The 27,663-nt window shown below is 38.8% G+C and overlaps 1 protein-coding gene across 4 annotated transcripts in view; it reads right to left on the bottom strand.

The window, feature by feature from the left end:
• Positions 1–4,585: 4,585 nt before the first annotated feature.
• LOC141515287 (putative tetratricopeptide repeat protein 41) overlaps positions 4,586–27,663 on the bottom strand; it is an 83,095-nt gene continuing 60,017 nt past the window's right edge. For all 4 annotated transcript variants that reach the window (XM_074226729.1, XM_074226726.1, XM_074226728.1 and 1 more), the window contains exons 12-18: positions 25,245–25,384; positions 20,365–20,533; positions 16,000–16,147; positions 11,329–11,478; positions 10,130–10,263; positions 5,349–5,478; positions 4,586–5,263 (exon numbers count right to left, since the gene is read on the bottom strand). In XM_074226729.1, the coding sequence (XP_074082830.1) occupies positions 4,603–5,263; positions 5,349–5,478; positions 10,130–10,263; positions 11,329–11,478; positions 16,000–16,147; positions 20,365–20,533; positions 25,245–25,384 (1,532 nt within the window). In that variant the 3' untranslated portion in view covers positions 4,586–4,602. The remainder of the gene's footprint in view (positions 5,264–5,348; positions 5,479–10,129; positions 10,264–11,328; positions 11,479–15,999; positions 16,148–20,364; positions 20,534–25,244; positions 25,385–27,663) is intronic.

The raw sequence follows: 27,663 nt of genomic DNA on the forward strand, positions 1-27,663 counted from the left end.
TTTTCAAAAAAGTTTCCGAGTCTGCCTTGGCAAATAGACTCCCAGGTATTTTATATTGTCTGAGGTTACTTTGAATGGGGTTTCTCTTTCTAGCTCTTCCTGCTGTATCTTACTAGACATATATAGAAAAGTTGAGGATTCATGGGGGTTTATTTTATAACCTGCAACTTTGTTAAAATTGCTAATTGTTTCCAGTAGTTTTTTTGGATGATTTCTTGGGATTCTCTAGGTAGATCATCATGTCATCTGCAAAGAGTGAGAGTTTTGTCTCTTCCTTCCCAATTCTAATTCCTTCAGTTTCTTTTTCTTCTCTAATTGCTGAAGCTAACATTTCTAATGTGATATTGAATAGTAGTGGTGATAATGGGCATCCTTGTTTCACCCCTGATCTTATTGGGAATGCCTCTATCCTCTCCCCATTGAATATAATGCTTGTTGATGGTTTCAAATATATACTGCTAATTATTCTAAGGAACAGTCCATTTATTACTACAAGGAGTAACCCAGTCTTGACCTTCTCCTTTGCACATGCTCAAAAAGATCTAGATGTTCTTGCTCATTAGTATAATGAGCAGGGTGGGGAAACATAATAGGAACCAATTCATCAATTAGATTTGTGACTCTGGCCTATGATTGGCATGAATGGGGCAGGAACAAAGTCTTTCAAAGTGCATAAAAGAGCTTGTATGTTGGCATTTCCCCCACCCCTCTCTCCCACAATGAGAGAGGTGCGCCATTTTGTTAAGATATCTTAATAAAAACCATTTTAATCACTCTGGACTAAGTATTCTCAAGTCATTTATAATAGGAAACAACTTTAGCCAACAAATACTTTATCTCTTTGGCAAGGAGGAAGACAGCAGAAAGATATACACTGTATAATCTTATAAAATTATACTGAGTAGGAGACCAAGTCTCCAACGAAGCAAAATCATCCTTTGAATATTTCTAGCATTTATATCCCAAGGGCATTATTATTTTATGTTCCTGAAAGGACAACAGACCAAAAATGGAACAATTAAGTAGCACTATTCTTTTTTTTTTTTTTTTTTTTTTTTTTTTTAGTTTTTACAAGACAATGGGGTTAAAGTAGCTTGCCCAAGGTCACACAGCTATGTATTTATTAAGTGTCTGAGGCTGGATTTGAACTCAGGTACTCCTGACTCTAGGGCTGGTACTCTATGTACTGCACCACCTAGCCACCCCCAAGTAGCACTGTTCTTCATATGTTGCATGATATATGGAGCTTCCCCATTTAGATTGGTCACTTCAATCTAAAATGTGCTACACAATGAGGAAAGGTGAAGTAAATGGCATTTTTAAGAGAAAAAGATGACTTAGACCTGAGTGAGTATATGGGGGGAGGGGAGCCCATTCTGAAAGTAGCATAACACTTGAGAGTATTGGTTCATTTTTCAAAATATCCAAAAGAAAATACTTAATGAATAGAAAAAGTTACAGATGGTAATTCCCAAACAAAAGAAACAATTGAGAAGACATCAATTAACTTTTGACCCATATTCCTATTTTTCCTCATCTTTTAAAAAAAAACCTTTATATTAAAAATATTCTTAATTAAAATATGAGGGCAAGTTTTCCAAAATGACTGATAAAAGTCACCTAGCAGACCATATTCCCACAACCGACTGAGAGGGATAGTGAATGAGATCCCATTGCAGGGTGCATTTGATTACCAAAAAAAAAAAAGCATTTGTCTCCATGGGAGCCAGGGCAGTCTTAATGGCTTTCCACTGTACACTAAGATCAAACAATGATAAATCTGTTCTACAACTACTCTGCTCATCAATGTTAAATGAAGCATTAAACAGGGAGGCATATATTAACTAAAAAGTTCAATGGTTCTCCAGGAATTCTTTTTCTTGGAATGTACTGAGTTGGATGTAAACTCCTTAAAGGCAAGGATTTGTTTTTATCTTTACATAGTGCTTTAAATACATTTATCTTTATATATATATTTTTACATAGAGAACAATTTATTGACTTGAGGCCTAGAATCTTCTAGAACTTTCTCTTTGAGATATATGGTATTTAAGAAATCAATTAATAACTCACAAGGGGAGGTATTGGAATATATATATGACCCAGGTTATGATATTATGGCAAGCAGTTGGAGAGACTATCTATCCATTTGAGTTAACCCAATGGTACATACTCGTGTTTGTGTGTGTGTGTGTGTGTGTGTGTGTATGTGTGTATGTGTGTACACATATTATTATCATTCATCCTTCATTTTAAAGAGGGCTAATGACATCACAGGTGATGGATAGCTTGACTTCAGGGTGAATTAGATTTCATTTAGTTACATTTAAGAGACCCAGGTGTGGTGACTGAACATGACTCAGTTATGATAATTGGGTGAAAGACTGATACCAAAGGTGGATGAGCAGCCCATGAAAGGGCTCAGCAGCCCTCCCCAGTGGGGCTAGTTCCCTTTGAACATCCCATACATAATTTCACAAAGAAAAGGTGCAGGTGCTAGGCTCCTCATTGAATTTGAGGAGCTTAGGGGAGGCTAGGTGGCAGTGGATAAAGCACTGGCCTTGGAGTCAGGAGTACCTGGGTTCAAATCCAGTCTTAGACACTTCATAATTACCTAGCTGTGTGGCCTTGGGCAAGCCACTTAACCCCATTTGCCTTGCAAAAACCTTAAAAAAAAAAAAGAATTTGAGGAGCTTGATAAATACTTACTGAGTGATTTACAAATCTTTTCAATGAGACCAAGCTTTCCCTTAATGTTAAAGCTCCCTAAAGGTAATGTATTATCTATTATATTTTTCCTACTGATGATGTAGAGTTACAAATCTTAAGACATTATAATATGGGGTGGCTAGGTGGTGCAGTGGATAGAGCACTGGCCCTGCAGTCAGGAGTACCTGAGTTCAAATTCCACCTCAGACACTTAATAATTACCTAGCTGTGTGGCCTTGGGCAAGTCACTTAACCCCATTGCCTTGCAAAAACTAAAAAGAAAAAAAAAGACATTATAATATGAAAAGAATTCAAGCTACAGGTGAGCAGGATAATGCAAAGACACAACAGAGGACAGACTGGACCAGTTGTATAGTTATGACTACTCAGAGACAGATGATCTGGGTGTTCTACTAGCACCCAACAAATGTGACAAGGGAAAGAGCCATAGCTTTGGGGTCAGAAGATGAATTCAAACAAGCAGGACTTACTGCCTATACATCTGTAGGCAAGGGACAATTTCCCTGGGTCTCACTAGCCTCATCTATAAAATGAAGAGATGAGATGAGAAGGCCTTCAAGGGCCTCGGGAGCTCTAGGGCAAGGTAAGGGCCCATAGTCCAGAGAAAGGTTTTCTAGCCAGATCAGCCAGTTCTATATGGAAGATGATGCAGACAAAAAGATCACGCAGCACAACCTGAACAGCTCTATTGTCTTTCTTGATCAGAAGAATTATCACAATAATAACAGCATTATAAATTTAAAATATGATGTTAATAATTATATAACTATATTATTATATTATTATAGTGTCATTAATTATGATGGTGTTATTATAAAATATAACAATAATAAAAACAGTGCTTTAAGGTTTGAAAGCATTTTCCATGTTATCTCATTGGATACCTCACAACCACCCTGGGAAATAGATTCTATAATTACTCCCACTTTATACTTGAGGAAACTAAGATCACATAGCTGAGGCCCATAGCTGGGACTTGAATTTGATTTCAGGGTTTACTAACTCAAAGCCCAACCCTCTTACTGTACCACCTATCTTGCCTCATATATGAAAGTATAAACTGTAAAATGTTACATATAAACATAAGATAGAATCATCATCATTTTTCTTACTAGTCTAATCTGAGAAAGGACCTGCACAGTTGTCTTACTACTTTCTTTCAATTCTAGAACTGTAGTTTTTGTTGCTATATTCAGTTGTTTCAGTTGTGTCTGACTCTTGGTGATACCATTTAGGGTTTTCTTGGCAGAAGTACTGGGGTGGTTTTCCATTTCTTCCAGTTCATTTTTATAGATGAGAAAACTGAGGCAAACCAGATTTAATTCTCCTCAGGGTCACACCACCAGTAAGTGTCTGAAGCCAGATTTGAATTCAGGTTTTCCTGACTCCAGACCCAGTGTTCTGTTCATCATGATAATTGGCTACCCAGATTATGATTTACTCTTATCTAAATTTAGGATTTTTCCTCCTATTCCATGAAAATACTTGGAGATCATGACATTGTTTTGAATTTTGTCCATAACTTCTGGACTATCATAGAGGCCAGCACAACATAATTTTCTAGAACATTTGGATATTATTTAATATTTTACCCCAAAATGTCACTTCTAGGGTAAAACATCTCATAAAGTCCCTATAATTCTATCTACATACCTGCACTCAGGAATTATAAAAGAATCCTTCTTTCCCTATGAAACCAGAGTTCTGGAGAGTTTTCATACCATGTAAGCAAGCCAACTTGAGTTTAATCAAGTTATTAAGATGGCGCTTTATTTTCTCCAAATATAATAAAAATAGCTAAATGGATGCTTAGAAATAAAGCCACACTTGAAAGAGTACAGATGTTTAGCAGATGTTGTGTACAACAGTCTTTTATTTCTTATTGTTTTCATGGAGTTTTTTCAACAATTTCACATCAGTTTGCTCTTTTTTGGGTGGAATGCATTTATGGAAAGCTATACGGCTTCTTGATTTCTGAAAGAGCTGATTGTCTGGTGAATGTTGGGACCTGCTAGAACTTTCCTTGGCAATTCCAATGGTATTAAAAGCCCCAGCTATGGGAGTTTGTATGTCCCTCATATGTGGGCCAGCTGAAGATGCCCTTTGTCTTGGAGATTTTAACATGTTTTTTGGGCTGCTGAAAGTTGTGTTCTTCCAAGAAGTATCTTTCTCTTTCTTTGACAAGGGGTTGTCCTCTTGACAGTTAGATATTTTCGTTTTGTTCTGTACCTGCTGCTTTATTATCTCCTTTGTCGGGCCATAGGTAATGCTCTTCTGCCCTTTCCCTGAAATGTTTTTCATGCTGTTCTCCTCTGAGACTTTGTAGGAGTCCACGCTCATGGCTCTCTGTAGCTTAGCAGCAGTGCTGCTAAGTGGAGATTTCAGAATGCCGAAATTTTGTGGTCTGTGGTAGACCAATCTCTTTTTTGAGATTTTCTCCTGTGCTAAGATCCCCTTGAAATTTTCATGGTTTGAGCTCCAGACTTGAAGACTCCCTTTTTTTTGGCCTTTTTTCTCAATCTCCTTCAGGAGGCTATAGAAAGCAAAAGGGAGTGGGTAGTCTTCATGTTGCATGAATTCCAGGAAATATATGCCTCAAAGACTGAAAAGATACTTACCGAAGGAGCTCATTTGTGGATTGCTGAGAAGGCCCCAGGTAGGTAATTCTTAAATCAAGTGCCCTGTGTAAAAGTCCAGTTGCCTCTTGCTCCATCTTACCAGAACCATTCATTTTAATCAATTGATCAGCTAGATAGGAAAGAAAAGAAATACATCTTAATCCACATACATTTGAATTTGCACCTTTGGAAACCTACTATTAAAATGGATAAAATGAAACAAAAGCTACATTTGTAAAAGAGCTATTAGTGACTTTAAGTGTGCTTTTCTAGGTGGTACAGTGGATAGAACACCAGCCCTGGAGTCAGGAAGACCTGAGTTCAAATCCAGCCTCAGACTTACTAGCTTGTGACCTTGGGTAAGTCACTTAACCCCATTGCCTTGCCAAAGAAAAATATGATTTAAATGTGATTTACAATTAGTTAGGGTCAAGTGTATTTTATAATCCATCTCCTTCTATGGTTAGGATCTATGTTTAGGATCTTTATTTTTTACTTTGTCCTGGGCACTATGCAAGCTCAAAAAGAGTTTGTAAAAGACAGTTTCCTTCTCAGAGAACTCAGAGCCTAATGAGGGCAACAACAAATGGATATGCACAAACAAACTATATACAGAACAAAGAGGGGATAATTAACAGGTTGGGGGAAGCTTCTTGTAGAAGATGAAATTTTACCTGGGCCTGAAGGAAGCCAGGAGACTAGGAGGAAGAGACAGGTGGAGAGCACCTTTTAAGCACCTTAAGAAGTGTGAAGGCAAGCATCAGCTTCCCCTTTTCCTTGTCGTGCTCATCCCTAAAGCTTTGGTGGTAGTTTCTCACAGAACAAATGCTAGAAGGGAAATGATCTGACTCTTCCCACACTTGGGGGCCACTTCAGTTTCCTAGTTGTTCTGGGAAGTAGATCTGGATTAAGGTCAGGTCCAGGGCTCCTTTCCATAGTTAAATTGATGAGTCAGGGTTCATCAACATCCATAAATACAGGTCACTGCTTTTCTCCACCTTTCCATCATCTACACTTCTCTATTTCCTTTCCATAATGCCTCTGTTGATTATCTCCAATTTATCTTGTCCATCTTTGGTTTGTACGTGGAATTTCCCCCCATTAGACTAGGAGCTCTTTGAGGGCACATTAGGGAGCTGAAGTGGTCCCCCAAGTGTGGGAAGAGTCTTGTGCCTTTCTTTGAACCCCCAGTCCTCAACATAGTAGCTAGCCCACAATAGACTGGACTTGCTATTACAAAAGGGCTGAATTTATAGTGTTATTCATAAACTTAAAATTCAAGTTGTGATACATAAATCTTATTGGCATTACTCTATGCCCGAAGGACTATGAGGCCCACTCTAATATATCAACATGGAGGAAAAGATTGACTCAAGACCTAACAGCCTTTGTCCATTCTCTAGCTAACAGGGGCCAATGAGACCTAGATCTATTCAACAGTGACTTCAGTTGCAAAGTTCTCTATCACAACTTCTACTTCATTTTTATGGTCCGTGGGATACTTTGAGCCACATTCCTCTCCTCAGTAAACTTGTGGCTTCCTGTTCCCTCCAAGATCATATACAAAAGCCTCTTTGTGACATTCAAATCCCTCCATCACCCAGCTCTCTCCTAGCTTTCCAGTCTGCCTACACCTTACTCCCTGATATTTCTCTTCAATCCAATGACACTGTCCTCCTGGTTGTCTCCATCTCTCAACTCCTGCCATTTCCCTGCCCATTCTCCATGCCTGGAACCTCTCCCCCCAATCTCTGCCTCCTGGTCTCCTGACTTCCTTCAGGCCCATGTAAAATTTCATCTTCTACAAGAAGCCTCCCCCAACCCCTAATATTCCCCTCTATTCTGTATATAATCTGTTTGTACATATCCCTTTGTTGTTGCCCTCACTGGACTGTGAGTTCCTCGAGAAGGAACTGTCTTTTACAAACTCTTTTTGAGCTTGCACAATGCCCAGGCCAAAGTAAAAAAATAAATGTTTAATGACTCACCAACTAATGGTCTGATCCTTGAACTCCAGAATGGTTTTCTTGAGGTTGGTTCTACTTAGCAATCCATGGTTAGTTTTCTTCCTTTTAAGTTAATTTATAGAATTCAGGAGGTAGCCAAGATGTAAGTGCCTTGGGACCTGGTTTTCAACCCCAGTTCAGCTACTTATGATCCATGTGGTATTAGGATATATATCTTTCTGGGCCTCAGTCTCCCCATATGACAAGGTTGAGTGTTCAATCAACTCAAAAACACTCTGAAGTTGGACAAATTACTGAAAGTTTGCTAAAAACTGCTGAGAAAACTGGGAAGTGATTTGTTAAGAATTGGATCTAGACTAGTAGCTTACATCATATAGCATAAATCTATGTATTGGGAAATAATTGTGATGTCAGCAACAAAAGATAGAAATAAAATGTTCAAACAAAATAAGGGAATTGGTCTGGGTGTTTTCCAGTGTGGTTTCCCAATCTAAATCTTATGATCTTAAGAATTCTGACAGCCTTTGTAAGCTGCCCCCTGCTGGTTAAGCAAATGTCTTTTCTGAATCATCCCATCTAACCAGGCAGCCCCCAAGATTTGTACTCCACTGAGCTGCTTGGGTCTTAAAATGGATGGAGAGCTTGACAGACAAACTCCGAATCTCTAGGACAGCTCCAGGTTAGGCTCTAACCTTGGGCTTTCCTCTGATGAAACCTGATTCATCAACTTAACAGTGGAAAGGAGCCCCTGGACCTGACCTTAATCCAGACCTATTTCACAGAGCCACTAGGGAGCTGAAGTGGCCCCCCAAGTGTGGGAAGAGTCAGAGCATTTCCCTCCTAGTGTTTATTTGTTCTGTGAGAAACTACCATCAAAGCTTTGGGGATGAACATGACAAGGAGACGCAGCGGCTGCTACTTGCCTTCACACTCCTTAAACTTGGCCAGGTATGGCGAGTACATGTCCAGCGGTCCTCTGACCACTGTTACTGTTCAGTCATTTTCCAGCTGTGTCTGACTCTTCAGAGCCCCATTTAGGATTTTCTTGGCAAAGATACCAGAGAAGTTTGTCATTTCCTTCTCCAGCTCATTTTATAGGTGAGGAAACTGAGGCAAACAGAGTAAAGTGACTTGCCCAGGGTCACGCAGCTGGTAAACATCTGAGGCCAATTTGAGCTCAAGACATTAATCTTCCTGACTTTCAGCCATATGGCTTCACCCAGCTGCTTTCAGAATTCAGTAAATTTGATTCAGGTTAAATTCTGAAAGCAGCTGGGTGAAGTCATATGGCTGAAAGTCAGGAAGGGTCACTTCTTGGCTGGGGGGGGGGGGGGGTGGATTTCAGTGTGAACATAGCAGCACTGCCACTACAGGGAACCAGGCAGGTAGCCCCTACCTGCCCACTGCCACACATCTATAAAAGTGGCGTTCTCTTTGTTCCGGCACAGCCTGTTTCTGACTTAAAGCTCCCCCCACCCCCTAATTTCCAAGGACTTCATCAGTTAATAGAACATACTGTTAATAGAACATACTGAACCTTTTATGGGCTCAGTGATAATGAGTATGACTATGTTTTTAGTCCAAGGCTGACCTAGCCAGGGTCAGAGAGGCTCATCCCCATAGCAACTCATGAAGAACACTGACAATATTATAGAGGGCCTGAGGCAGGGACGTGAAATCACAGACCTTAAAAGGTTTTACAAAGCAATTAAAAGGCTGATAAGAGACTCATCTTCCCAGAATTGAAAGGACAAGTTGGATTGGGGCTGTGTCCTAATGGAGGTCAAGAGCTAAAGCTTCAGCACAGCTGCCATTCTCATGGGACCCTCTTGGCCCATGACTCAGAGAACATTAAACCTACTCTTGAAAAAATTAAAATAAATCCCATTTAACTGAGATATTTTTTCAGTCAAGGAAGAATTTCATATTCTCCACTATAATTGCTCCTTTTTTATGATGATGGGGGATTTGAAATTCATTGTTGGGAAAAACTGAAGGCAAAGGGAAAAGGGGACAGCAGAGGATGAGATGGATAGATAGCATTAGGGAAGCAACCAATATGAGCTTGGAGAGACTTTGGGAGATAGTGGAGGACAAAAGGGTGGAAGGTGCCATGCTCATGGGGTCACACAGAGTTGGACACAACTGAACAACTGAACAACTGTCAGTCAGCAATCGTTTATTAAATGCCTACTATGTAGCAGACATGCTCAGTGATAAATGCATACACTATATCATACAGATATAGATATTATACACACATACACATTTGTAGTTTTCCCATCAAATTGCTACTCTCATCAAGTAAGGATTCTTTCATTTTTTTTTGTAGGCTATATAGGGTACAGTGACCAGCAATTAGTAGGTGCTTAACAAATATTTGTCATTTGATTTGCTTCAAAATGAAGGTGAAGGGTTTGGATTGAACAGAATAATTACTGCTGACCATGGACATGGTACTTTATTTATTTATTTTTTAGGTTTTTGCAAGGCAAACGGGGTTAAGTGGCTTGCTCAAGGCCACACAGCTAGGTAATTATTAAGTGTCTAAGACAGAGAATTTGAACCCAGGTACTCCTGACTCCAAGGTCGGTGCTTTATCCATTACGCCACCTAGCCACCTGACATAGTACTTTAAAGAGTAAGATATGTTGGACCATATCTCCTTTTTCCTCAAAATAACCTTGTAAAAATAAGTGTTCACCTCTGCTCTCATGGCCCCTAAGTATCAGACACATGACTTGAAACCAGGGCAAGGCCCCTTTCCCTTCACTATGCTGCCTCCCAAAACTACCAATAATGTAGGCTAATTACCTAATTTACAGAAGATATTGCTGAGGCTGAGATTAAGCTGCTTTTTCACTTGGAAGGAATTAGTCAAGAATTCCAGGTTTTCTTTTATGTTTATCACTTCTCTGTAACACTGGATTGCATATTTTCTTTGTGATCTGAAACAAAGAAAAGGGAGAGGGAGAATGAGAGAAAAACAGAGGGAGAGAGAGAGAAGAGGAAGAGAAAAGGAAAGGGGAAAGGAAAGAAAGGAGGGGGAAGGATAGGGGAAAGGGAAGGACAAAAGGAAGGAGAGGGGAGGGGAGGGGAGGGGAGGGGAAGGGAAGGGAAGGGGAAGGAGAGGGGAAGGGGAGGGAAGGGAAGGGAAAGGGAAGGGAAAGGGAAGGAGAAAGGAAAGGAAAGGAAAGGAAAGGAAAGGAAAGGAAAGGAAAGGAAAGGAAAGGAAAGGAAAGGAAAGGAAAGGAAAGGAAAGGAAAGGAAAGGAAAGGAAAGGAAAGGAAAGGAAAGGAAAGGAAAGGAAAGAGGAAAGGAAAGGAGAAAGGAAAGGAAAAAGGAAGGAAAGAAAGAAAGAGGGAAGGAGGGAAGGAAGAGAAGTAAATTTGATTTAAGCTAAAGAATATTGGTATTGACTGTGCCATACTCCCCAACCCTCTGTGGTTATCTTGGGAATCTTTCTCTGCCCATTCTGCAGCCTCACTCACCCAGCCTTGCCCCTCATCCCTGTAGCTCCAGTTTCTCACTAGGCCAATCCTTTTATATGGGTAGAAGGTTTTATGTGTCAGTGACTTCAATCCACTCTCCTACTGAAGGAGCAGTTCTTGGGACTTGGCATTAGAGGCAGGGGGGAAAGGAAAAAACTGAAGGGAAAACACAGGAAGGGAAGGCAAGAGCTTCTTTTGAAAGAAAAAAAAAAGAAACTTGTTTCCTTCTCAGTTATACCTAGGGCCTCCCCTCTTAAGTTCAGTTGGCCTTGCCAATAGCTTCCTGGCTACTCTGTCTCACTGTCATGTTGCTATGGCCTCATTGCTATTCTCAACACTTATTCACTGAGTTGGACATGGACATTATGGTCAGTGGGTCTGCAAGCAGAGAGTTGTCCAAAGCATCTAGAAGGGAAATTATCCCTCTTGGGGGGAATCTCAGCCCTTCTAGCCACTGGTATCTCAGAGAAAAGGATCACAGAACATAAACTCCATCACTTGGAATTCTTTATTCAGTCTTACTTTTCAGTCTTTTTATGGCCACTTATTAAATCTGCCAAATATTCTTTAATTTCTCCAACTAAGAAATGGTTCTCTCCAAACAAACTTTTTCGGATATGTAAGCATTCTTGAAATTTCATTTTTGCAATTGTAAAGTTCCCAACAAGAGATCTGAAAGGGAAATAGAATATGTGTTATTTACTAGACATCATAAATATTACCCTCAAATTAATCTTTTATTTCATTTAAAATTATAACTGGAGAAACAAACTCAGTGGTCTATATATAGCCTCCAGAACTCCCCAAAGAGTACCCTAGGTTCAAGGTGCACCATGAGGATGGGTCACTAGCCACTCAAAGTCAGAGAAAGTCTTCACATATATTTACTAGCCAACCAAAGGCTGAACTAGCTGAAAGCAAAAGACATTACCAAATTAATCAAATATGGCAAGGTGACAAGAAAGTGTACAGAGATAATAGTCAAGTTTCTTTTTTTTTTGGTAAATTCTTAAATTTTATTTTAAACAAATTTTGTAAATGTATATTTATTTTAAACAAATACAAAATGAGTAAAGAAAAATACATTGCTACATAAAGAGCAAAATGTAAAAGAGGATTCAACATAAAAGAATAATTTTCTATTTCAAGAAAATCTAATATAAGTTTTCAAAGTTTTTCAAAGTTACCTAGTTTTTCTTTGCTTCTTGTTGGTTTTCTTTTATCTCAGCTATGCACTGCTTTTTTTCACTTCCCTTCCCCCCCTAAGGTGGCTATATTTAAGAATGGATACAATAGATAGATAGATAGATAGATGGATGGATGGATGGATGGATGGATGGATGGATGGATGGATGGATGGATAGATAGATAGATAGATAGAGATATCTATAAGCATATACATGGATACACATATATGCTCATACACACATACATGTAAGACCATACAATGCTTATTTCAACTAGTCCATCTGTTTCTCTGAAGGTGGATAGCATCTTCCTTCATAAGTCCAAGTGTTTCCAAGTTTTTCTGAATCAACCAACTCAGAATTTCCTACACCACAGCAAGATTCCAACTCAATTATATCCTGTCTGAAAGACTGTCTTTGAAAGTTTTCCCCCAATTTTCAGCATTCCTTCTGTTCTGGATACATAGACTTTATTTATACATTAAAATTTTAATTTAAAATAATCAAAATATCCATTTTATACTTCAACAATGCTCTTATCTTTAAATATGGTTTAAACTGCTTAATCTACTTTTCCCCATTTTCCCCCCTGGTTTCTTTGAAGTTCCCCCTTTTGTTCTTTATTTTTTCTGAGTAAAATAATTTTTAGTAATTTAATTGGTATGACACTAAATGAATAATTTAGGTAAAACAATAAATATTATTTATATTATATTTTATATTTTATTGATTATTATTTATATTTATTATTATATTACATCATATTAATTATATATTATATATTCTGTTTATATTTATATTATTTATATTAAAACAAATAAATATTATTTCAATTATTTAGACTTGACTTTGTATACAAAGTGCTTTATGTTTATGTTCATATAGTTCCTGTGTCTATTTTGGGAGGTATATGCTCAGGTAATGATCTAAAACAATACTGAATGATACTGTTGACACATAATATAATTTCTCTTTTCTCTTTTGATTGAACCTATTTTAACTTTAACTTTGATATCATGAGTACTATCCCTATTTTAACATACTAAATTCTCCTCCTGTCCTTTAGTTTTTCTGTTATGTGTGTCTCTCATTTTTATAGTGTTTCCTAAAAGTCAAATTCACATTTTCAATCTGCTCTTTATTTTCATTTTATGGGTAAATTCCTTATTTTCTTCACTATTCTTTTTCCCTATTTATTCTCTCCTCCTCACTCCTCTGCTTCACTTTTATCTACCTTACCCTCCTATTTCTTAATCTACCCACTCCTCCTTATCCTCTCCTCTTACCCTCTCCTCCTCTCCTCTTGCTCTTTTTTTCCCCTGAATTTAGGAGACTTATAACCTTCTGTGTGTGTGTGTGCATATATATACATATATATATATGTATATATATATATATATATATATATATACATAGAGAGAGAGAGAGAGAGAGAGAGATCACTCTTTGATCCATTCCCAATGAGAGTAAGGTTCCAACACTACCCACCCCCTACCAGCTTCTTCTATATCAATTTTTCCTTTAATACCTCATTTGTATAAGAAAATTACTTTTTTAAATCTCTTTCTATACAAATTTATTTTTTAGAATCATGCCATCATACTCAGCTCAGTCTAAGCCTTTCTTTCTTTTTTTTTGAGAAAAGACAGAAACTTATTTTATTTTAAGATAAACATTGAAGACACCCCCCCTTTGAACCGCAACCCCTTTACAAAACTTCTGAATGTAGAATGTTCTCAAGAGTCCTTCAATAGCCTATCATTTTAGTAGATTACAAGGTCAGCAAAAAATTCCAGTTTTCTAACAATGAGTGCTTTAAGAATGGTTTCAAAATTAAAGTTAACTGAATTCCTATTTGTCAAATTACTGAGCTGAAGACTGAAAATAAAATCCAGTTTCTGGACTACAAGTATCATAAGCCTTTCTTTCAAACTACCCAAAATTTCACATATAATTATTTAACAATTTGACCTTATTAAGTCCTTTTGGTCATTAAAGTTTGCTTTATATTTTTCTGGATGTTTTATGTCAAATTTTCCTTTAAATTTTTTGGGGGAGGGGTTTGGTCACATAAACCTGAAAGCCTTTCAGTTTGTTAAACGTCCATTTGTTTTTCCATTCAGGATTATGCTTAACTTTGCTGGGTAAATTATCCCAGCTCTTTTGTGCTACCAAATATACTGTTCCAAGATCTAAGGTCCTTCAATGGAGTAGCTTCTAGTCTTGTGTAATCTTTATTGTAGCTCCATTATATTTAAATTGTTTTTTTCCTTATTGCTTCCTTGCTTCCAATATTTTTTCCTTAACCTGGGAGCTTCAGAACTTGGCTATGATACTGCTGTAAAGAGAAAAACTTAAAGCAATATTCAAAGCCAAGTTTCAGAGCTTTCCTCCTGGAATCTGGATTTTTTTTTTCTATTCCTTCTTTGCCCTCTTCTTCGAGGACCTCAGGGCAATTTTCCTTGGTAATTCCTTCTAATTCTTCTCATTCTAACAATTCTTTTTTTATTCATCATTTTCAAGTAGTCAGACTATAGTTATTTCTCTTTGATCTATTCCCCAGATTAGTTGTTCTTCTGATGACATTTCACTCTCTTCTATTTTACCATTTAAAAATTTTTATTTTCTTATTTCTTTAAAAAAAATTTTATTTAAGTCAATGGGGTCACACAGCTGGGTAATTATTAAGTGTCTGAGGCTGGATTTGAACTCAGACCCTCCTGACTCCAAGGCCGGTGCTCTATGACCACTGTGACACCTAGCTGCCCCTATTTTATTATTTGTTGTCCAATTCTAGTTTTCAATAGTTTTCTTAAGTCTTTTCATAATTTTTTAAAATTTTCTTGTATTGCTCTTATTTTTTTCTAATTTTTCCTCGATCTCTCTTATTTGATTTTTAAAGTTATTTTTTTTAAGTTCTTCCAAGAACTCTTTTTTGCGCTTGGGACCATTTGACAATTCTCATTAAAAAAAGATGTGGCTTTTTAAACTCCATTATCTTTTTCTGAATATGAACCCAGATCTTTTATATGCATAGTATCTGTCTATGGTTGGGTTCTTTCTCCTTTACTTCTTTCTTTGTTTTATTTTGTTTTTAGAAGCTATTAATGGTCAAGTTCTAGTCCTGCAGTACGGGGAATGCTGCTCCAAGTCTCAGGTCCCAGCTCTGTCCCAGGACCCAACCTTGAGCTCTCCTCTCCACTCCTAAGCCTCAGCTAGGGTATTGTCCCACAAATGATCTTGCTCCAATGGCTACAAAAGTACATCTTCTCTGTCCTGGAACTGAAACCAGGACCTCTGCTCTCCTGGTCCCCTGTTTCCCAGGTGTGTGCTGGCTCCTCCCCTGCAGCCACAGCCCAGGCTATGCTTGGTGTCCCTGGGCAATGGGAGATCCCCGGTCCTTCAATCTTCTACTCAGCCATCAGACCCCACCCCACACTGTCCTGAGACGGAAGCTTCCAAGGCTGAGGCTACTGCTAAAGCCAGCTGCCTCCAGGGCGAGTTGGGGAGGTGTTTGAACTTCACTCTGGCTGAAGGTCTTTCCTGGGGTCTTCTCAGGTTGTCTTAGGAGAACAACTACTTTACCCTGACTTTTGTTTATTTCCACTATTCTGCTATCTTTCTGAAGTGATATTCTGCCTATTTGGCGGAGGAAATTGGGAGAGCCAAAAATTTTCTTAAGTATTTTGCCAACTTCCCAGAATCCTCCCCTTTAAGTTATTTTTTCAAACTAAATCTTTCAAGTCTGCACTCTCTCCCTCTCAAATGTCCTCCTCTCATAAAATCCCTGCTACAAAGCACAATCAAGTAAAATTAAGTCCCACATTCAGCCAAATTCCTTTGTAAGTAATTAAATTAAGGTCAAGGACTGTCAGGATTATGAAGACCTTAATTAGACTTCTGGGACTTAGTTAAATGACAGGTGGGAATAGGTTTTGCATGAAACAGAGTCATCACTAAAGACTGCATAAAAGCAAAAATATATTAAAATGACAGACATACTTACTTCAGAATACCTTCTGTGCATCTCAGCATAGCAAAATCGTATGGATTAGAAGCAAGTTGTTTCGAAAGGTCAACAGTATTTTCTACCAAGTGGTTTTCCTTTACAGATCCTTGGCTCATTGTCTTTGCCAGGTTATGTAAAGCCCTTCCTGCAGGGAAAAGGTATCAAAAAAGGAAGGTGATGCTTGCTCGAAATGGTTTTGGCAAGATGTCAAGATACAAAAGATTTCTGGCAATCTCTGCTTTATCTTCTATAGCCAAGAATACTTCATGGGAACCTTGCTTGTGGCAAGAACACTGGCTATGCTCACAGAGACCTGAGGTTCAAATTATAAATCAAATTATGACCTATGCAAATTATTACCTATGCAATAAGTAGACAGGCCACATCTCCCCCTGTGGACTTCAGTTTCCTCATCTGTAAAATTAGGCAATTGGTCTAAATGGCTTCTACAGCTTCTGCTGCCAAATCTTATCAATCCTACCTACACCATGCCTTTCAAGTCCACCCCCTTTTCTCCACTCAAACAGTCTGTATCATAGTTTATGCCCTCCTCATAGAATCCTCACACAGCTCCAAAATTGAGATTTCTAAAATATCGATCTGAATATCTTTTTTTAGTTTTTTTTTTTCTTGCAAGGCAAACAGGGTTAAGTGGCTTGGCCAAGGCCACACAGCTAGGTAATTATTAAGTGTCTGATACCGGATTTGAACCCAGGTACTCCTGACTCCAGGGCCAGTGCTTTACCCACTGCGTGAATATCTTTAATTAAAAAAAGATTAATAAAAAATATATTTTTAAAAGCTTTAAAAAAATAAAATAGGGGCAGCTAGGTGGCGCAGTGGATAAAGCACTGGCCCTGGAGTCAGGAGTACCTGGGTTCAAATCCAGTCTCAGACACTTAATAATTTACCTAGCTGTGTGGCCTTGGGCAAGTCACTTAACCCCATTTGCCTTGCAAAAACTAAAATAAATCAATAGATAGATAGATAGATAGATAGATAAGATAGATAAGACAGATACCGATCTGACCATGTCACATCCTTGCTCACAAATATTCAATGACTCCCTATATCACCGGGATAAGATGCAAAGTCCTCCACCTTGCATGTAAAGCCCTATCCAAGCTGACTCCCACTTCCTTTTGCAGTCTTATTTTCCATTTCTCCCCTTTCCTCACTCTCTCTTCAACTCAAACTGGCCTCCTAGCTATTCTCCACTCATGATATTCTTTCTCCCATCTTCACTCCTTTGTACAAGAGCATCCCACATCTGGAAGGTATTCTTCATCCACATTAGAGAAATCCCTAAAATCTTTCAAAGCAAAGCTTCTTTTTCACCTCTAACATGTCTTTCTTCATCACCATAACTAGTAGTACTCTCTCTCTCTCTCTCCTGTCATTTTCTTTTACTTTGTATAGATAACTGGATTTACTTTCTGTTTCTATGTTGAATAAAAACCTCCTTGAAGGCAAAGAATTTTGGTATGTGTGCCCCAAAATCCTAGCACAAAAATCTACATAATAGATACTCAAATTGGTAATTCAGCTAGTGGGCTTGCTGGCTTCTATGACTCCAAGTGCAGGGGGCATAAGGATGTATTCATATCCTCCCAACATCTGACACCGTGAGAAAGAAGAAATGGGCCTTAAGACAAAACTGAGAAGAGTGCTGCTAGGCTCTGCTAGGCCTGCTAGGCCAACACACACCAAAGAAACCTTAAAAGCATTAAGGGATTGTGTTAGGAGGTATCCTAGGTGGGAGAGGGGAGGGTGGAAGGAACAACCATGCCTTAAGCTCCTTCCACAAGCCAGAGGCTGTGAAGAGCATCTTACAATGACTATCTCCTCAGATTCCCACAACCCTGGGAGGCAGGTGGTCTACCAAGGGAAGGAAAAAAATCATGAATGAAATCACTTCTCAAAAGACACAGCAGGCTTACTTTCAAATTTTTATGAAATCATGCAAATGATCAACACATGTATCAAGGGCATCCTTGATGAAAAAAAAAATGAGAAGGGGGCTAGACAGGCAGATACTTTGGCTGATTCTGAGCCAGCCATCAGACAGGGATCCACATGGGCAGAGGATACAAGACCCCACCAAGTTTACTGCTGCTAATTACCAACCTCTCCCCCCAAAAAAAAAATCATCCATTTTCAAGCTCTCATCTTTCTCCTCCATAAAATAAGGAGATGAACATCAGGTAGAGAGCTGAGGGCAGAGAGGTCAATTAACATTAATTGTTAATTCCCAAATGGAATACAGAAAGGGAAGGGGAGAGAAATGTCTAATATAGTGGGTCATTAGTGCACAAGGCAGATGATAGGGAGGAGGTGGTCCTGGATATTAGAGGAAAAGGCTGTCTGTGATAAGAGCTCCTCTTATGAGCCATCATTCTTTCTTGGGTTAAGTGAAGGCAGGCCTCCTGATGGCTCCTTCAACTCAAGATCCCCTGGCTCAGCTGCTGGAGTTAGGTATGAGTGGTTGGGTAGGTGGGAAAGAGGAGATTTGGGCCGGGAGCCTCAGAGAAAAGAAGGGTTTATCTAGTAGACTCCTGACAATACCCAGGTTATTTATAAGATCACAAATGAGAGATGGAGCCATGGAGAGAAAGGAGAGACTACATATGGGATGAAAGAGGAGGAAGAAGATCTTCCCTAATGCACACACAAAGTTGTTTTGGGGGTTTGGGGGAATTTTTTTTTTTTGGTTTTTGCTGGGTTAAGTGACTTGCCCAAGGCCAAACAGGTTGGATTTGAACTCAGGTCTAGTTCTCTATCCACTGCAGCACCACCTAGCTGCCCCATGAAGATGTTTCAAAGAAATAAATGAAAGGTAAGGATTTTTTAAATCAATCAATAAATCTGTTTTAAACTATGTACCCTCCTTGTGGAAGGTCTATGCTAGACACTTGAGATATAAAAAACAATAAAAGAAAGTCCCTGTCCTTGGGGTTTTACAATCTAACAGGGAGATGACATGCAAACAGCTTTGGATAAACAAGCTCTAGACAGGATTGATAGGAAAGAATGGACAGAGAGAAGGGGTCCTGGAGAAGATGGGATTTTGGGGGGCCTAAAGGAGACCGAAAGGAGGAAGTCTTTCTTAAGTCTATTAACAGAGACAGCCAGACTTTTGGGAAAGTGCATTACCTTAGGAATACAACCACATATGCAGGTGAGTGGACACACAATGTGACATTATCACAGGTAGAGTAGGAATAGTCCAGGCGCTAGAGTCTGAGGGACATGCCTTGGGTATGACTCAGTTTCCTCCTCTGCAAAAGGAAGGGGCCTCCAAGGTCACTGCCAGCACTGATCTTTAGCTGTTGGATCTTCATCAATCTGGATAATACTGATGGCAATAGTCAGCTCTGACATCAGCACCCCTTGGCTTGCTCTGCCTCCCACTGATGAATGTTAAAGGAAAGATTTTTTAGGGGCTGGGCTCACTTCTCTTTAGTAATGCAAAGAACTTGGGGCTGGGATCTGGAAACTGTACCCAAAACTGTCCTGGGCCAAGGAAGGCTCTGACTCTTCCTGCAGCTACTACATCACCATAACAGCAGCTCATATCTATTTAGTACCTAGGAGAATAGATTGAGAACCAAAGATACTTTAGAGATCACCGAGGCCAGGCTCCTTGTTTTACAGATGAGGAAACTGAGGTACACCATGGTTAAAGGACTTGCCCAGGGTCGCAAACCTGGTGAAGGGCCTGAACCCACATCTTCCTAATTTCAGGTCTCACAGATTATTCCATGCTGTTGAGTTTACAGACTTCATTTAGTTGACATCACACTTGGGTGATAGTGCGGCTATAGTAAAATTATTCCTTTTTACAGATGAGGAAACTGTGACACATAGAGGAGAAGCAACTTACCCAGTATCAAGTTAGCAAAGAATGGAACCAGTAGTGTACTGGCAAACATTTAACAAATTAATAAATATATATGTCTATATAAATAAATATATATATATTTATTTTCTAATATACCAACACCTATATACATGTATCTCTATATAAATGTAGAACACTTTTAAATTTAATCTGCATTATTTTTAACATTTTTCTCTAACATGTTTTTAAGTTTAGACAAGCAACAAAACAATAACTCAAGTCCTATGTTTGGTGATTTCCAAGTGTGTATGCTCACACTAAAATGCTTTCTTAATAACTATCAGTCAATCCAAGCTGGCTCCCACATGGCCCTGACTAGACCCCAGCCAATCTGAACCTAAAGCTCATCCTCTCAGGGGACCCCGGGGTGGCCCCTAGGAAAGCAGCCTCAGGACAGGCCACAACTTCCCTTTTCTCATGGATGCTCTGGTGGAGTTCCTTGTCAGCATCCCCTTCCCTACCTTTCTGCTTCAGTCTTTCCAGATTGTAGGAGCCATTGGGAGGCAAATGTCTCCATGTGACCCACGCTCTTTGGGAAAAAAAAAAGGCCTTCTCTAAGGAGCCGATTTCTAAATAGAGCTCTCCCAAACTGAGCTGGACTTTGAAGAGTATTTCCGATTCCAAATCATGCTGCAAAAAAGAACAAAAGAGAACAGAGCAGTAAGTGGACAAACTCAACTTGCGTGTCCCCTTGAGGTGGCGAGAAGGCCTGGCCCAGAAGCCAGCTCACCGGCCCTAGGCACAGTCACTGTCTGGGAGGCCCCAGGGCATTACAACCAACCTCTGGCAACATGTTAAGTCCATTGCTTAGAGGTTGTCTGGGACCTGGACAGGGAAAGTTGAGTCCAACATCCTCCCTGCCTCCCCCTCCCCTGCCATTCTCTCTCTCTCTCTCTCTCTCTCTCTCTCTCTCTCTCTCTCTCTCTCTCTCTCTCTCTCTTTCTCTTCTTCTCTTTATGTTTCTATCTCTCTCTTTCATCTTCCCTTTATCTGTCTGTCTCTCTCTTTCTCTCTCTTTCTGTCTCTTTGTCTCTGACTCTCTCTATTTCTCTCTGTCTCTCTTTCTCTCTCTGTCTCTGTGTGTCTCTCTGTCTCTGTCTGTCTGTCTGTCTCTCTTTCTCTCCTCCCCCCTTCATTTGATTTTGATAGCAGGGCTTATTTTAGTTTGGTCTTTGAATTTCTAGCCCTTGGACAGTTTCTGGAACATAGTAGGCACTTAATAAAGGGCACACTTATTGACTGAGCCTACATTTTGAAAGTTGATTCTTTAATCCCAAGTATATCCTATCAAACTGTAAAGAATGTAATCAGATTTTTCATTCTAACCTGTTGAGATCTTTCTAGACTTGGATTCTATCATTCAAATATGTTAAATGCTCCTCCAAGACCAACATGATCTACAAGGACACGACTCTGACCCTTAAGACAGTAAATGGGTAAGAAACAAGCTGTCACCCATGCAAACAAAAACCATTCCAGGTTCCTCTATGGTGCAAGAGAAAGGTCACTTTATTGAGCAACCTACCGGTTATCAGGGCTAAGGGAGATCTGAAGCAGAGAGGCATATTTTCACTTGAAGTAATCTTCAAAGATAACCCACATATAAAGATTTTAGATATTCCCAATCAACAACATAGTCATTCCTGTGTTCCCATCAGCAGATGGCATGGTACACATTACCTCAACCCCTGAAACATTATAAAATCTCCTCAATGAAATCTATGGTCTTTCAAAAGAAATTGGTCTGCCGTCTGTGCTAGAGAAAGGAAGAAAAATTTAAAAGTCTGCCTTTCCAACCATGGCATGTAAATGACAAATGGTTCATATCTGGACATCGGCACATTATGATACTGTGGACAGAACTACGAATGGACATTAGGAAGAGATTATGCTGAATCACATTTGGGAAACCTTAAAGCAGCTTTTGATGACCCTCAGGTATTCATCATCACAAAAGTTCAACTTTTTTAGGCCCAGAGTCCTCCCACTTATATCACATGGTTGCAAATGATGGAATGCCATGATCCCCAAAGAATTGTAGGAGTAAATGACCAGGGGCAGCTAGGTGGCACAGTGGATAGACCACTGACCCTGGAGTCAGGAATACTTGAGTTCAAATCCAGTCTCAGACACTTAATAATTATCTAGCTGTGTGGCCTTGGGCAAGCCACTTGACCCTATTGCCTTGAAAAAAAAAAGAAAAAGAGTAAATGACCAAATGCTTGTCTCATCAAGCAGCAGGATGGCACATTGTGGAGAGTGCCAAACTTGGACTCAGAAAGACTCAAGTTCCAATTATGTCTCAGTCTCTTACTAAGTAAATGAATAAATAACAATAGCAAAACCCTAGAAGAGCTCATTTCCTAATTCTTATATACACTCCTGAAAACTAGGAAGTTGTTATATTCAATGTTATATGTGGTTGCAACAATTTCTATAATTGATTGATTCTCTGCAAACAGAGCTGTGTGTGGGCCTTAGGTGAATCACTTAACTTCTTCTACACTCAGTTTCTTCAGCTGTAAAGAACAGGAATAATAATAGCCCCTAGGTCCCAGGGGTTTTGCAAAGATCAAATGAGACAATGCTTGTAAAATCCTTTGTCAACTCTAACCTGATCTATAAATACTAGTTATTATTCTAATCAGATGTTCCTACCATTCTAAATGGATGGTAGCATATATCCAAAAATGATTTGTGTATGAGTAAATATATAAAAAAATATTGTCACAGGATATGTATAACAGGCAAAGAGGATGGACCAGTCATGTCAGAGTAAGAAAAAACAGGAGGGAATCCTATGGCTCCAATGGGATCCATGATCATAAAAAAAATCAGAGGGAGAGTTTCATGGTTCAAGGTGGTTTTTAAGCTTAGAAAATTATCGGAAGGGCAGCTAGGTGACGCAGTGGATAAAGCACCAGCCCTGGAGTCAGGAGTACTTGGGTTCAAATCCGGTCTCAGACACTTAATAATGACCTAGCTGTGTGGCCTTGGGCAAGCCACTTAACCCCATTTGCCTTGCAAAAAACCTAAAATATTATCAGAGCATAGGAGCAGCTAGATGGCACAGTGGAAAGAGCACTGGCCCTGGAATCAGGAGTCCCTGAGTTCAAATCCGACCTCAGACACTTAATAATTACCTAGTTGTTTGTCCTTGGGCAAGCCACTTAACCCCATTGCCTTGCAAAAAAAACCCAAACAAATAAACAAATAAATAAATAAAAATTATCAGAGCATAGAACAACATCTCACATTCTTTATAAGGTCAAAATGTGTATAAGTAATGTACAAGATTTATAAGGGTGATACCATAAGCAAATTTGGAGAGATAAGAATTTTACCTGTCAGATCTATGGAGGAAGGGAAGAATTTATGACAAAATAAGAGATAGAGAACATTATGAAATGCAAACTGGATTTTTTATTAAATTTAAAGGGTTTTGCATAAACAAAACCAATGCAACCAAGATTAGAAGGAAAACATAAATCTGAGAAACAATTTTTATAATCAGTATTTCTGATAAAGGCCTCATTTCTAAAAGAGAACTGAAATCAAATTTATAAGAATATAAGTCATTCCTCAATTGATAAATGGTCAAAGGATTGAAAAGGCAGTTTATAAAGGAAGAAATTAAAGCTCTCTATAGTTAAATGAAAAAATATTCTAAATCACTATTGATTAGAAAAATGCAAATTAAAAAAACTCTGAAGTACCATCCCACACCTACCAGATTGACCAATATGACAGAAAGGAAAATGATAAAAATTGGAGATGTGGGGAAATTGGAACACTAATGCACTGTTGGTGGATTGTGAGCTGATCCAACAGTCTGGAGAGCTATTTGGAACTATGCCCAAAGGACTATAAAACTGTGCCATACCCTTTACCAGCAATACCCACTACTATATCTGTATCCCAAAGAGATCATGGAAAGGAAAAGGACTCACATGGACAAAAATATTTATAGCATCTCTTTTTGTGTTGCAAAGAACTAGAAATTGTGGGGATGCCCATCAATTGGTGAATTATTGAACAAGTTATATTATAGGAATGTAATGGATGTAATTGTTCTATAAGAAATGATGAATAGATAGATTTCAGAAAAACCTGAAAAGATTTACATGAAGTGATGCAGAATGAAGTGAGCAGAACCAGGGGAATATTGAAACAGCAATATTATGTGATGATCAGATATGAGAGACTTAGCAATCTTCTCAGTAATACATTGATCCAAGACAATTCAAAAGACTCGTGATAGAAAATGCCATCCACATCCAAGAAAGAACTATGGAGTCTGAATGCAAATCAAAGCAAACTATTTGCACTTTGTTTTTAGTTCTATGATTTTTCTTTCTTATCGTTTTTCCCTTTTCCCCCCTCATTCTCCTTTCACAATGTGACTAATGTGAAAATACATTTAACATGATTGTACATGTACAACCTATATCAGATTGTTTGCTCTCTTGGGAAGGAAGTAGGGAAAGGAGAGAAAGAGAAAAATGTATAATCCAAATCTTATGAAAATGAATGTAGAATACTATCTTTACATGTAATTAGAAAAATATAATACTATTAAGTGCAAAAAATAAATGAAATGAAGGAAAAAAGAAGATACTATGTATAGGTAATGATGTGCCCTTCTAGAGTCATACCCCACACCAATGTATCTGGGAATCCAATGAGGAAGCACAATATATGGCTTTCGAATAATACACTTTACATATTTTGTCTCATTTAGCTCCTCCACCAGATCAATATTGTGTTTTTATCTCCCTTTTATAGATGGAGGTTAGAAAACTTGTGAAAATCCCAACCACAGTTCCTAGTCACTAAGCATCAATCCTTTAAACTGTGAGCTCCTTGAACAAAGAGATTGTCTTTTGGCTTTTTTGGTATCCAATGTGCTTAGCTCAATGTCTGGAATCCAGCAGGCACTTAATAAATGCTTACTGCCTGGGATAGTAAGTAGAAGAGCCCAGGAACCAGATGCAAAATCATTACGTACTTTCCTCTCCCAAAAGAAAATCAGTACATATTTCCAATGATTTTATTAAGGTCATTCACCAAAAATAAAACTTTTAAAAATTTTATTCACCGTTATTATTTATCATTTAATTTCTACATTTTTTATAAACTAGAGGGACATTTATTGACTTCTATCTTCTCTCTGCTATTGCATGGTATTAATCACAAAATTTAGGGAATAACACAATCTTGTTTTTGTCACAGTCTCAACTTATTTCTTCCAGTATTTGTAGAACCAGTGAACAATAGCAAAACCATGATTGAATTTCTTTTCTAAATAGTAGAATAATTTTTAAAGTCTTTCTGTACTCACCTTTATCAACAAGTCTTCAGCAATTATAAACAATTCTTCTGCATCAGTGGTCCTGCCTAAATAATTTAAAAACCTTGCAACAAAGCAAATTAGCTGGCATTTCTCATTGGTTGTGAAGTCAGAAACTTTGCAATTCAATTCTAAAATAATAAGAAATGGAAACAATCTATCAGTGCACTTGAAAATCAAAAGTACTCACAGGCAGAGTTGTATTGCAGAGAACAGGATTCTTTTTAATTACTAGCTCTGATGCTTACTACTATGACCTTGAACTCTTCCCTTACCCTCTTTGGGACTCAGTTTTCTTATCTGAAAAATGAAGAGTTGGACAAAACTCCTTTCTGTCTGCAAAGCCTATGATGCTATAATTTATTTTGTCTAAATAATGCATTTAAAGTAATGCTCATGATTAGTATTTTCCTCTGCCAAAATCCTTTGCCTCCAACACTGCATGGAGAAGATTCCAGGTTCTCAAAGTCACCTAGCAAAGCCCAGTCTGGCAGGTCCTAACTTTTTGAAAAGTTCCAAGTATAGACATAATGACATATTATAAATCTGTCAACTACTCAGGTAAGTTTAGAGGAGTTCATACACTAAGGATTATAGATCTAAAGTGCAAGGGACCTCAATAGCCATCTAGTCCAGCCTATACATTTTACAGATGAAGAAACAGAGGCAGAGAGATGTGAATGGCTTGCTCATAGGTAGAAAGTGCCAGAGGTAGATCTTAGATTTAAAAGAGCTAGAAAAGCTCCCAGGGACTATTTAATTCAGCCCACTCATTTCACTGATGAGGAAGCAATCCCAGGAAGGTTATATAGTGATTTACCTAGGGTCATATAGGTAGTTAGTATCATCACCAGAAAAATGACTACTGTATAAGGATTTTTTTTTTGGCTAAAGCCAATCAAGAAAATTGTTACTAAAGCAGAGAGATGAGGTATGTTCTAAAATCCTATATCCATGAAGGAGGCTTTAATGAAAGTTCCAGCTTTCAGGGTAGCTAGATGGTACAGTGGATACAGCACTGGCCCTGGAGTCAGGAGGACCTGAGTTCAAATTTGGCCTCAGACATTTAATAATTACCTAACTGTATGACCTTGGGCAAGCCACTTAACCCCATTGCCTTGCAAAAACCTAAAAAAAAAGTTCCAGCTCTTTAGAAGGACCAAAGTATATAATAGTAGCACCCAAGTTAAGTTAACCTTGCTGGGCAATAGAGAATCAAGCTTCTTGAGTGATGATATTTAGCTAAGAAATTTAGAGAGGAGGAGAGAAAATAATTTTATCACCAATATACATGATTGCCTTTGAGTCTGTACAGATCAACTGAGAAACTGACCCAAGTAAGCAGGGTGTCTGATCCATATAAACACACACAACACATACACACACAACACAACACAACACACACACATACATGCAGAGACACACACACACACTCACTCACTCTCACAGCTGTCTCTTGGCTCCCAGCTACAGCCAGGACCCAACTTACTCAAAAGGCAGCTATGATAACATTGTAATCAGATTCAATCATAGATCATCTAGCTGAAAGTGCACACCGAACCTTCTCCCCCTCCTTAGAGACATTTTTAAGATAGTCCCAACAATGACATTATAGTCACTGCTACTTAAAAAATAAGGGCTGGTCACATTCATAATCAGGAGAAATCCCCCATACTATACTGGTGATTGCTGTTCCTCCTTCATTCTAGGACCAATGACATCAGGAGGGTAATGGTTTGACTGGTAAGTGGATTGGATTTAAATGGGGGAGAGCTTGGGCAAAGTCATCATCAGCCTCATTCTCTTCTCCAGAGTCACTGGAGTTCAGTGGAATAAGTCAAAACAAGTGGCAATGGCAACAACTCCACTGGTATCCTGATGCTGGCCCCAGCACATTAAATGAACCTGCTGTGGTTAACTGATGAGAGGAGTTGACTTGGACAAGTCCCCCAGGATAGGAAGATGAAGATGGAAGAAATGGCTACTCTGACAAGATCATGGTTTCATGCACTCCTGTCCAGCCTTATGTTTATAGAGAGTGCTTTCCATGATTTGACAGACATTTGTATCCTACCCAAAATTCAAAATCTCTCTGCTTTCTCTGTCTTACTTTCAAGAAAAAATAAAGAAATACTCTCAACTTCCTTTATCCTAAGGAAGGGAAGGAAAGAAGGAAGGAAAAATGAAGGAAGAAAGGAAGGAAGGAAGGAAGGAAGGGAGGAAGTTAGCAGCAAGCTTCCCCTTCCTTTTCTCTAAGTCTCATTTCTCTCTTCCCCTTTGTTAATAAAGCTCTTGACAAACTTATCAAGACTAGAGGCTCCCAGATCCCCAACTCTTCAATGCTACTGACACCATTCCCCGATCACCCCTGGTGCAGGGTTGGCACAAGACCTTCCCAGGCTCTGGCCTC

The sequence above is a fragment of the Macrotis lagotis genome, chromosome 2 (assembly GCF_037893015.1).
Source record: "Macrotis lagotis isolate mMagLag1 chromosome 2, bilby.v1.9.chrom.fasta, whole genome shotgun sequence".
NCBI lineage: Eukaryota > Metazoa > Chordata > Mammalia > Peramelemorphia > Peramelidae > Macrotis > Macrotis lagotis.